The sequence below is a fragment of the Balaenoptera ricei genome, chromosome 1 (genome assembly GCF_028023285.1).
Source record: "Balaenoptera ricei isolate mBalRic1 chromosome 1, mBalRic1.hap2, whole genome shotgun sequence".
In the NCBI taxonomy this organism is placed as follows: Eukaryota; Metazoa; Chordata; class Mammalia; order Artiodactyla; family Balaenopteridae; genus Balaenoptera; species Balaenoptera ricei.
In genome coordinates, this window is record NC_082639.1 from 7487553 (window position 1) to 7500156 (window position 12604).

The 12604-nt window shown below is 50.2% G+C and overlaps 1 protein-coding gene across 2 annotated transcripts in view; it reads right to left on the reverse strand.

Annotated features, from left to right (window-relative positions):
• Positions 1 to 12604, reverse strand: part of CTNNBIP1 (catenin beta interacting protein 1) — a 51653-nt gene that overhangs the window by 11802 nt on the left and 27247 nt on the right. For both annotated transcript variants that reach the window (XM_059912396.1, XM_059912405.1), the window contains 2 exons: positions 7118 to 7236; positions 6432 to 6522 (listed from right to left, as the gene is read on the reverse strand). In XM_059912396.1, the coding sequence (XP_059768379.1) occupies positions 6432 to 6522; positions 7118 to 7213 (187 nt within the window). In that variant the 5' untranslated portion in view covers positions 7214 to 7236. The remainder of the gene's footprint in view (positions 1 to 6431; positions 6523 to 7117; positions 7237 to 12604) is intronic.

Here is a 12604-nt window from a genome sequence, read left to right on the forward strand (position 1 = left end):
GGAAGGAAAGATCCGCAGGCAGTTCAGGAGCCAGAGGAGGAAAGCGAGCCGACCCCGGAAGGGCAGAGAGGGAGACAGAGGAAGTGAAAGAGCAGAGGCCAGATGGTGTGGGAAAGGATTCCAGGAAGAATGCTGGCTGTGAAACGGAGATGGTGCCAGCACCCCACCCGAGGGCCGCTGAGAGGGTCAAGTGGGGTGACGAGCAGCGGGGTGAGCTTGCTCGGTCCCTGGAAGAGCAGTGCACTGGGTGGGCCCGGGTGGGCCCTCCCCTTGGGCCGCTGGCTCCCTGCTGGGTTGCCCATGACCACAGCTATTTTAACAAGGTTCTCAGTGTAACCCTGAGACCAAGTGACCTATTTTAGGCTCGCTGGCAGCGGACCCTGAGCCCGCAGCCTTGGCTTCCGCAGGGGAAAGCCAGCAGAGCCCTGGGACCGCCCAGCTGGCTCAGGCTGGGGACCTTCCCTGGAAAGTCTCTTCGAGAAAGAGTGTGATCAGACGGAGGCTGGAACAGGCCTGGAGCCAGCGTGCCAGCACCACAGCTCCAGGGCCAGGAGGAGGGGAAGAGAAAGGACGAGGGCTTCCTTAACAAAATGTGCCACATCAAGACAGGGTCCCTCCAGCCCCGGGACAGCTGGACAAGGGTCTATACGAAGCATGACTCGAGGATGGTAGGTCTGCAGGCGACTGGCCACAAGGAGGCCTTTGCCAAGTGCGCACGAGGGGCCTGGAACTGGCACTTGCCGCATCCGTCCCCGGTGTGGTGCTGGGGCAGGGAGAGACCTGGAGCTCAAACAGAACCAGCACATTCAAAGGCACGTGGAGGTGAAAGGCCCAGAAAAAGAAGGCAGCAGGAAACCCTTCCAATTTTCTCATGCCCTCCTGAAATACCATGCTAACTGCCTACATCACACCTGCTCCTCAGGTAAAACACTGTTCTGCTTAAAAATGCACATGGCCTGTAAGCCACTCCTAGATGGTCTTTGTTTACCACATCCTGGACCCACATGACCCGTTCTATGACCTTGAGCATCTTACTCAACCTCTCAGGGCCTGTTTTCTCATCGTGAAAGTGGGCCTGTGACAGTAGCTGCCTCACAGGGCTGTCGTGAGGATTCTCTGGGATAACTTTATATGCTACTTGACATGGAACCTGGCACATAGGAGGAGCTCAATAAATTAAATTAATTATAATTAATAGCAAAAATGAAAAACAAATGTCGAGTAGTAGAGGATCAGGGGACTTCCCTGGTGGTCCAGTGGGTAAGACTCCTCACTCCCAATGCAGGGGGCCTGGGCTCGATCCCTGGTCGGGGAACTAGATCCCACATGCATGCCGCAACTAAGAGTTCGTGCACCGCAACTAAAGATCCCGTGTGCCGCAACTAAGATCCCACGTGCCGGAACTAAGACCCGGCGCAGCCACAGAAAAAGAAAAGGTAAAGGATCGGTCAAAAAATGATAGCACAGCCACATGGCTGCATATCACACGACTGCTAAAATGTTTTCTTGAAAATCGTTTGAGGACGTGGTAAAATTATCATAAGTAAAAAAAATGGATGTTAAAATGGATATTACAACGTTTACACTGTGTGGTCTCAACTCTGTAATGAAAATACATGCATATTTTTTTTAAAAACCTGCTGGGAAATTAACGCAAGGGAATAGTGATTCTAGCTACGTGGTAGGAGTCAATCCTCTAAGCTTTTCTGCTGTTTCTGTCTTTCCCAATGACTTTCCACAATGACTATGCATTCTTTTATAGCCAGGAAAAACGATCGACATATGTTATGGAGAGAACAGCACTGACAACAACAAAGGCACGAACTCAGCATTCTGTTGAGCCTGCTTTGGAAGCTACGGCTCTCCGCCCCCGAGCCTACAGCTGGGGCTTCTCAGCAAGGCGACCTTCCCAGAGAAGCACTGATTGCCTTTGGTTCAAAGTCAGTCCAGCAAGGATGTCAGGTCTGCTCGGCCACCCTGGGGACCAGGAGACAGCGCTCCATGTTCCTGCCTTTCCGGGGTACTATGGGCTCCCAGACCCAGAGCCTGGTCCACTCATTCACCCAAGAACACGCTGGCGCTCTGGGGGGCCCAGCCCCACAAATACAAAGAGGGAAGCCACAAGGGGCTCAGAGTTGGTGAAGAGATGGACCAGGAGACAGTGTGGGGAGTAGCAGGGCCGAGGTACACGTGTGCGGTGGGGATCACAGGAGGGCCTGGCCCTGCCTGTGGGAGGCAGGGGAGGGGGTGGGCTCAGGGCTGGGCTCCTGGCAGCCGAGAGGCAAATGCAGGGACGGAAAGGCGTGAACGCACGAGGCCTGAGACGGGAGCTGAAAGCCATTCACTGTGGCTGTTTGTGGAGCAGGAAGTCCTGCTGTCCGGTGGGCAGGGGTCCTGCTCATCACGCTAAGGGGTTCGGATTTTATCCTCAAGGCAGTAGAGAGCCACTGAAAGACTATAAGTTGGGGAGAGACCCGCTGATGTAGCCTTCGATACTCACTCTGGGTACAGGGTAGAAAGTGCACGGAGAGGGCAAGACGAGAAGTTGAGATGCCAGTTAGGGGCTGTTTGTGGTGATCGAGACAAGAATTAACACGGGCTCAGACCAAAATGGGGGTTCAAACCAAGATGGAGAAGACAAAGCAGATGTGAGGAGCATTAAGGCAGGAGAATCAAGAGGACTTGGTAACCTCCTAGATACCTGGGGAAGACAGGAGTCGGTGGTTGGTCCCCAGGACACTGGGTTCATGGGTGGCACATCCTCACGACAGAGAATACAGGCGGGAGCACAGATCCCGGGGCGGGGAGAGGTTACGACCCTGGACCTGCTGAATGTGGGGCGTGTGCAGCCAGAGGCCAGTAGAGAGCGCACATCAATCTGGGGGTCAGCAGGGGGTCTGGGCTGAGGGGGTGTATCTCGAAGGCATCGACCAGAGCTCTGTTGGAGTCACGGGAGTATGTGTGACCTCCCAGGGAGAGCGTGTGACACTGAGAGGAGAGGACAGAATACGGAGAACACCCAGCATGACTATGGTGAGGAGAAAGGAGGCACTGGGGAGGGGAGGGCGGGAGGCAGTGAGCAGAGAGGCAGAAAATGGGGGAGGGGGGAGAGAGAGAGAGGGGTCTCATGGAAGACAAGGGAGGGACAGGAGGGCTTCCAGAAGGAGGCTTTCGAGGGTGGTCTTGGAGGAGCACAGGCCAGGCAGGTCTACCCACTGTCCAGTGCAGTACTGGGGGGCCTCTGGGGCCCTCTCCTGGAACCATTTGGTGAGGCGCTATGGTGCAGGCCCGTGCACCAGGGTCTCCAGCACCTACCTGGACCCAGCAGCTACTGAACACGTGTTCACCGAGGGAAGAATGGGATGCGGGGCGGCCAGCAGGCGTGGGTTGAGGGATGCCCAGCCTGCTGCTCTCCTACCTGGGTCTGGGGAGGGCAAGCAGTGCTCCCGGTACCAGACCCCTCCAGCCCCAGAGGGGAAGCGTGTGCCAGTCCAAGGTGGTGGGCAGGACCCCGGGACGGATGGCCAAGCACTGACCCATCGGTGGGGCGGCCTCAGGCCCCCTACTGAGGGCAGCTGGAACAGCATAGGTCAGAGTTGCGGGATCCGGGGGAGCAGAGCACAGGCATTTGCTGAGAGACAGTGCCGCCTAGTGGCAGGAGGCGCTCACACCAGGCTTCTATGGGACGGTCCTGCCCATCACCCCGAATGCTCCTAGGCCTTTCTGGGCCTTTCATGCTGGGGTCCTGAGCACTGGAAGCAATGATCCAGGGCTCTTGCCACCTGGGTGGCACCTGAGACTCTGACAGCAACATGCCCTGTGGCATCAGCTGAGGTCGGCTCTGCCAGCGGGGAAGGTGGGCGGGCTAGAATTTTATCAAAGCCCCATGTGGCCCCATGGCGTGGGCAGAAATGTAGGGTCCTGCTCTCAGGCTTGAACCTCCATAGTGGGAGAGACTGGACTGCTTGCTGTTTTGTTGGCACAAAGAAAATACAGAATGCCTGTGAGGCTTGTCGCTGGAGGTGACTGTGGGGCGAGGGGCAGACTGAAGGGCAGCCCAGCAGCAGAGAACCATCTCCCCAGAGACTCTCACCCGGCTCCAGGTTCACTCCCAGGAGCCTGCTTCCCGGAGAGAGAAGTACCCAAGGCCAGCCTGTCTGTCTGTGGACGCCCCACACCCAGGAGGGCCCGGATTCCAGGGCCACGAAATCACACCCACATGCCCACGGCTCACTCCTGACTGCTCAGCAGTTTCAGTCCAGGTGAGGTCACCGTGACCGCCTTAAATAACTCAGCAGAGCTCATTTTTATTTTCAGTTGTTGGTTTAGCTGAGCAAGACAAAAACAGTTCTCTTAAAAACACTTTTTAAAACTTCCCCTTTAAACAACAAGGTCCTACTGTAGAGCACAGAGAACTATATTCAATATCCTATGATAAACCATAATGGAAAAGAATATTTAAAAAAAGAATGTATATATATATATATGTATAACTAAATCACTTTGCTGTACAGTAGAAATTAACACAACATTGTAAATCAACTATACTTCAATTAAAAAAAAAAAGAAATAGAAAACCAACACCTAAAACGAACACATTGTTAATCAACTATACTCCAATATAAAATAAAAAGTTAAAAAAAAAGAAAAAAGAAAAGAAAAATAGGAAACCAAAAAAAGTTCAGAATCTTAAAAAAACCTTCCCTTATTGTAGTAAAAGAAATGTATGTGCAATGTTAAAAAAATTAGTTTTACAAAAAAATGTGTGACTTGGAAAGTCAAAGTCCCTTATGTGGTTCCACCCTCTATCAAAATTTTCTATAAACAACCTGGTAAATACTCTTTCAGCTTCTTTTGTTCTATACACATACATTCGTGAGTGTGTGTATATGGGCGGGGGGTGGGGAGTGTACGTGGTGGTGTTTTCTATACTGACACACAGTTCTACAGCTTCTTTTGATTTTTTCCCACTAACAGCTTTCTACTTAGAGGTATTCTTACCCCTGCAGCTCAAATTCAGGGTAACCCAGTGACCCAAGACCAGGCTGGGAGAAAAGGTGATGCCCCAGGGACTCAGAAGCCTGAGGGTTTCAAGTGAATACGGTTCGGGAGCAGCGGAGAGGGAGCCACGCTAAAACCCAGATCAGCCCTGGAGGAGAAAAGACCTCTCCCAGAAGAAATATCCCAGGACGGGGCTGGGGCGGGGGCAGACTCCACACCCCTTATCTCCTCCCCAGCGGTGGCTGACAGCCCAGCTGGCACAGACAGGCTGCGGCACGAGGGTGGCCCGGGCGAGCGGCTGTCCCTGGGAGCTGCTGGGGCCACGGGAACACCCTGTACATTTCTGCTGACTTGGGCGCACAGGCCGGGTCACGCCCAGCGTCAGAGCTCGGGAACCGGGCCCTGCGCCAGGGCAGAGCCCTGCGTGTGACATCCAGGAGAACAAGGGCAGCCTCAGGAAAAGCAGTCCCGTGTGCCAGGTCTGCTCGCCTCCCCGGCCTCAGGGGTCAGCAAACACGCCCATCAGCACTCTCCTCCTGGGGGCCCGCTCACACCAGACAGGCCACCGGTGGCATGATTTAACGGCCAAGAATTCCAAGCAATTGGAAATTGGTGGTCAGGGTCCTGGGCTACAGGGTCAGGATAAGGCTTCCAGAAAGGGAGAGCCCATTAAGTGCCCAGCAGCTTCCTGCGGCTCCAGGACAGACAGAGACAAACCCAGCCCTGCAATTGGGCTGCAGGTTTGCATCCTGGGCCCCCCAGTAACTGGCTGCAGTGGCTTATTGCTTCTGAACCCCCGTTTCCTTGCCTGCTAAGTAGAAGTAATACAGCTGGCAGCTCGAGCCTGCTAGACAGTAAACACTCAGTGTTACCATTATTACAACTGGCTGAGGGTACTCAAAAGAGAAATCACTCCCTTGGGCACACGGAGACCTCCAGGGCCACTGGGGCCACCTCCCCGGGCACAGCCAGGGACACAGCAGCCACCGTGCAGCCCGCACCTAGACCCCTGCACACGAGGGTGGTTTCCTTGTCCTGAACAGGGTACTGGCGGCGGGGGCGGTGGTGGGGTGGGGGCAGGGGGCAGGCAAAGGTTAAAGAAATGCAGCCACCAGAGCCTCTGCAGCTATGGGGCCCCCAGACACCTCCATTTCTTCCTCTTCCTCCCCCAGGCCTAGAAAGGGATCCCCCCCATTACCTGGTTGGGTCCTTGGCTCCCAGCTGGGGAAGGAGAAGGGACCGCCTGGAGGCTCTGGAGGCTCCACGTCTAGACGCTGCCGCCACCCAGGGCTCAGCTCTGTGGGTGAGGCAGCCGCAGCCCCGAAATCTCTCTCTCACGGACCACCCATCTGGAAGGGCTGGAGCTACGCTTTCTAAAGGAACCACAGCTTGCTGTCGCTGGCCACGCGGGCCCTCGACTCTGGACTCACCCTGGTCGATGGAGTGCTGGGGCAGCTGGCTGAGCTGGCTACTGACCACCCCCGCGTAGGTGCGCAGGAACTCCTCCTCGCTGGCCGTCAGCTGCAAGGGCGAGAGGGCCGGGTGAAGGGTGGCCCGCACCCGCTCCCTGGGCCTCTACTGTTGAGAACTGACCTTCTAGTTCCAGGGTGAGCACCCTCTCCCCTCTGCTCCCACCCCTGAAACTCGGTCCATGGGGCCCACAGGCCTCGCCACCGGGATCAGATCGGGGACGGGGATTCCAGCGTAGGGCAGGCCCTGCTTGGGGAGCCCCTCCCTCTCCTGCTGAGAAGGGCCACTGCACATCTGCTGCCCTCTCGGTGGCTGTCCTGCCCCCCGGTCACCCCTGGAAGAGAAGACTCTTGGGAGAGGGAAGGAAAGGAAGGTCAGGGCCTTTAGAACCCTCACCCACTTGGCCCAAACTTGGCACAGGGGGTGGGAAGACTGCCCCAGCAGGGCCTGCCGAACTGGACATGCTGGTGTCTGTGCCCGAGAGCCTGAATTAGCCACAGCCAAGCCAGAGGCCTGGCATCCCCTTCCCCAGACCACAGCTTCCCCAGACCACAGCTGCTACAGAAGGTGGTTACAGCCCCTCTGCCCGCCTGCATCAGGCACCCTCCCTGGGGGGCCTGCTGCTCGACACCCCAAAGGCACTCACGTTGGAGCCCATCTTCCTCAGCATAAGCAGCACTCGGACCTTCTGCTGAATGTACATCTCCTCCGGACTCTTCCCGGGGGCCCCCTCGCGGTTCATCCCCTGGCCAGCTCTGGGGACTCCTGCAGAGCAAGGAGAAGCATGGGGTGGGGCGGTGTCAGGACGAGACATACCCGCATACAGGCACGAGTTGTCAGGTCGCCCATGTTGCATCAGGGGCTCGTTTCTGAGAGCCCAGGGCAGGAGGCGAGTTGCCCGTTCCTCCCTCACGCCTGCTGGCCCGACAGCCAGACTGAGCAGGGATCTCCCCGGGGCAGGCGCTGGTGGCCAGCCCCCTCTGTGTGTGGAGCTGTCAGGCCCAGGGGGCTGAGCTGACCCAGACTTCTGGCCAGCTATACCTTCCAGCCACCCCTCAGCAAGGCTCCTGCTATGAGCCAAGGAGATGTGCTGCATGAAACCCAAAGTGTCCCCGTCTTTCAAAGCCAGCAACTTCCATAAGGAGCAAAGTGACGTGATCAGAGGCAGCCGGCTGGGGCCTGTAGCTGCAGAAGCCATGGGATCAGTACCCAGCCCCCAAACACCAAGACAGCTCCCTCTGCAAAAGTCCCTGACGAGTTCAAGAAGCTGCCTCCTGGGCTGGGCTCCAAGGAGTCCCTCGATGGGGACGGCGAGCCCGGGGCTGCAGGCACAGACACCCGCCCGGGCTCGCTGCTGCCACCCTCACAAGCCCACCCACCTGTCACAGGGTGGCTCCTGCACGCGGCAGCTGCGTCCAGGTGCAACAGGGACCCGACCTGCAGAAAGGTCCCAGGAGAGAAGTCCCAGGGTTTCCTCCCTCCAGGAGGAGCTGGGGGGGGGGGGGGAGAAAGCCGGGCGTGGAGGGGTTTGGGTTACACACTTGTAACTCCTGGATGAGTCAGAAATAACGCAGCAGCTGGTGGGGGTGGAGCCCTGGCAGCCCTGGTGCCAAGGAGCTGCGCTCGGAGGACCAAGGGAGCCGGGCTTGCGGGCCAAGGGCACTCCTCACACCATCCATCCCTCAGGGTCCAGCAAGCCTTGGACCAGCAGGCTCTCCCAGGTGAAGGGCAGACTCAGAAAGGTGCCAGAGCCCTGGGCAGCAGCCTCCCTAGAGGCTCCTGTCAACCGCTCAGTCCCCAGAAGCTAACAGGGGCTCCGGCCCTAAAAGCCTGCACAATAGGGCAAAACGCGTATTGCGTAGCAGTACTTAGGTGCAAAAAACGTAGCAGCTGTGCACTCAACGCAGTGCCGTCTCCTTACAGGGCCTTCCTTTCCACCACCAAAGCCCAGGCTCCCTCTTCTACTGTCTGCTCCCCTGCCACCTCCCCCTGGCTCAGAAAAGGGTCTAATTAACAACTAGTAACTCCACACCCTCTCCGGTATTTGTTGTTTGTAGATTTTCTGATGATGCCCATTCTAACTGGTGTGAGGTGGTACCTCATTGTAGTTTTGATTTGCATTTCTCTAATAATTATGATGTTGAGCAGCTTTTCATGTGCTTCTTGGCCATCTGTATGTCTTCTTTGGAGAAATGTCTACTTACGTCTTCTGCCCATTTTTGGACTGGGTTGTTTCTTTAATATTGAGCTGCATGAGCTGTTTATATATTTTGAAGATTAATCCTTTGTTGATTCGTTTGCAAATATTTTCTCCCATTCTGAGGGTTGTCTTTTCGTATTATGGTTTCCTTTGCTATGCAAAAGCTTTTAAGTTTCGTTAGGTCCCATTTGTTTATTTTTATTTTTATTTCCATTACTCTAGGAGGTGGATCAAAAAAGATCTTGCTGTGATTTATGTCAAAGAGTGTTCTTCTTATCTTTTCCTCTAAGAGTTTTATAGTGTCCGGTCTTACATTTAGGTCTCTAATCCATTTTGAGTTTATTTTTGTGTATGGTGTTAGGGAGTGTTCTAATTTCATTATTTTACATGTAGCTGTACAGTTTTCCCAGCACCATTTATTGAAGAGACTGTCTTTTCTCCATTGTATACATATCCTTGCCTCCTTTGTCATAGATCAGTTGACCATAGGTGCGTGGGTTTACCTCTGGGCTTTCTATCTTGTTCCATTGATTGATGTTTCTATTTTTGTGCCAGTACCATATTGTCTTGATTACTGTAGCTTTGTAGTATAGTCTGAAGTTAGGGAGTCTGATTCCTCCAGCTCCATTTTTTCCCCTCAAGACCGCTTTGGCTATTCGGGGTCTTTTGTGTCTCCATACAAATTTTAAGATTTTTTGTTCTAGTTCCGTAAAAAATGCCATTGGTAATTTGATAGGGATTGCACTGAATCTGTAGATTGCTTTGGGTAGTATAGTCATTTTCCCAATATTGATTCTTCCATTCCAAGAACACGGTATCTCTCTCCACCTGTTGGTATCATCTTTAATTTCTTTCATCAGTGTCTTATAGTTTTCTGCATACAGGTCTTTTGTCTCCCAAGGTAGGTTTATTCCTAGGTATTTTATTCTTTTTGTTGCAATGGTAAATGGGAGTGTTTCCTTAATTTCTCTTTCAGACTTTTCATCATTAGTGTATAGGAATGCAAGAGATTTCTGTGCATTAATTTTGTATCCTGCAACTTTACCAAATTCATTGATTAGCTCTAGTAGTTTTCTGGTGGCATTTTTAGGATTCTCTACGTATAGTATCATGTCATCTGCAAACAGTGACAGTTTTACTTCTTCTTTTCCAATTTGTATTCCTTTTATTTCTTTTTCTTCTCTGATTGCAGTGGCTAGGACTTCCAAAACTATGTTGAATAATAGTGGTGAGAGTGGACATCCTTGTCTTGTTCCTGATCTTAGAGGAAATGCTTTCAGTTTTTCACCACTGAGAATGATGTTTGCTGTGGGTTTGTCATATATGGCCTTTATTATGTGGCGGTAGGTTCCCTCTATGCCCACTTTCTGGAGAGTTTTTAATCATAAATCGGTGTTGAATTTTGTCAAAAGCTTTTTCTGCATCTATTGAGATGATCAAATGGTTTTTATTCTTCAATTTGTTAATATGGTGTATCACACTGATTGATTTGCGCATATTGAAGAATCCTTGCATCCCTGGGATAAATCCCACTTGATCATGGTGTACGATCCTTTGGATTCTGTTTGCTAGTATTTTGTTGAGGATTTTTGCATCTATATTTATCAGTGATATTGGTCTGTAATTCTTTTTTGTAGTATCTTTGGTTTTGGTATCAGGGTGATGGTGGCCTCATAGAATGAGTTTGGGAGTGTTCCTTCCTCTGCAATTTTTTGGAAGAGTTTGAGAAGGATGGGTGTTAGCTCTTCTCTAAATGTTTGATAGAATTCACCTGTGAAGCCATCTGGTCCTGGACTTTTGTTTGTTGGAAGATTTTTAATCACAGTTTCAATTTCACTACTTGTGATTGGTCTGTTCATATTTTCTATTTCTTCCTGGTTCAGTCTTGGAAGGTTATACCTTTCTAAGAATTTGTCCATTTCTTCCAGGTTGTCCAATTTATTGTCATAGAGTTGCTTGTAGTAGTCTCTTAGGATGCTTTGTATTTCTGCAGTGTCTGTTGTAACTTCTCCTTTTTCATTTCTAATTTTATGGATTTGAGTCCTCTCCCTCTTTTTCTTGATGAGTCTGGCTAATGGTTTATCAATTTTGTTTATCTTCTCAAAGAACCAGCTTTTAGTTGTATTGATCTTTGCTATTGTTTTCTTTGTTTCTATTTCATTTATTTCTGCTCTGATCTTTGATTTCTTTCCTTCTGCTAACTTTGGGTTTTGTTTGTTCTTCTTTCTCTAGTTCTTTTAGGTGTAAGGTTAGAGTGTTTACTTGAGATTTTTCTTGTTTCTTGAGGTAGGCTTGTATAGCTATAAACTTCCCTCTTAGAACTGCTTTTGCTGCATCCCATAGGTTTTGTTTGGATCATCGTGTTTTCATTGTCATTTGTCTCTAGGTATTTTTTGATTTCCTCTTTGATTTCTTCAGTGATCTCTTGGTTATTTAGTGACGTAGTGTTTAGCCTCCATGTGTTTGTGTTTTTTACGTTTTTTTCTCTGTAATTCATTTCTAATCTCATAGCGTTGTGGTCAGAAAAGATGCTTGATATGATTTCAATTTTCTTAAATTTACTGAGGCTTGATTTGTGACCCAAGATGTGATCTATCCTGGAGAATGTTCTGTGCGCACTTGAGAAGAAAGTGTAATCTGCTGTTTTTGGATGGAATGTCCTATAAATATCAATTATATCTATCTGGTCTATTGTGTCATTTAAAGCTTCTGTTTCCTTATTTATTTTCATTTTGGATGATCTGTCCATTGGTGTAAGTGAGGTGTTAAAGTCCCCCACTATTATTGTGTTACTGTCAATTTCCTCTTTTATAGCTGTTAGCAGTTGCCTTATGTATTGAGATGCTCCTATGTTGGGTGCATATATATTTATAATTGTTATATCTTCTTCTTGGATTGATCCCTTGATCATTATGTAGTGTCCTTCCTTGTCTCTTGTAGCATTCTTTATTTTAAAGTCTATTTTATCTGAAATGAGTATTGTTACTCCAGTTTTCTTTTGATTTCCATTTGCATGGAATATCTTTTCCCATCCCCTCACTTTCAGTCTGTATGTGTCCCTAGGTCTGAAGTGGGTCTCTTGTAGGCAGCATATAGATGGGTCTTGTTTTTGTATCCATTCAGCGAGCCTGTGTCTTTTGGTTGGAGCGTTTAATCCATTCACGTTTAAGGTAATTATCGGTATGTATGTTCCTATGACCATTGTCTTAATTGTTTTGGGTTTGTTTTTGTAGGTCCTTTTCTTCTCTTGTGTTTCCCACTTAGAGAAGTTCCTTCAGCATTTGTTTTAGAGCTGGTTTGGTGGTGCTGAATTCTCTTAGCTTTTGCTTGTCTGTAAAGCTTTTGATTTCTCCATCGAATTTGGATGAGATCCTTGCCGGGTAATCTTGGTTGTAGGTTCTTCCCTCTCATCACTTTAAGTATATCATACCACTCCCTTCTGGCCTGTAGAGTCTCTGCTGAGAAATCAGCTGTTAACCTTATGGGAGTTCCCTTGTATGTTATTTGTCATTTTTCCCTTACTACTTTCAATAATTTTTCTTTGTCTTTAATTTTTGCCAATTTGATTACTATGTGTCTCGGCATGTTTCTCCTTGGGTTTATCCTGTATGGGACTCGCTGTGCTTCCTGGACTTGGGTGGCTATTTCCTTTCCCATGTTAGGGAAGTTTTTGACTATAATCTCTTCAAATATTTTCTCTGGTCGTTTCTCTCTCTCTTCTTCTGGGACCCCTATAATGCGAATGTTGTTGCGTTTAATGTTGTCCCAGAGGTCTCTTAGGCTGTCTTCATTTCTTTTCATTCTTTTTTCTTTAGTCTGTTTCGCAGCAGTGAATTCCACCATTCTGTCTTCCAGGTCACTTATCCGTTCTTCTGCCTCAGTTATTCTGCTATTGATTCCTTTTAGTGTAGTTTTCATTTCAGTTAATGTATT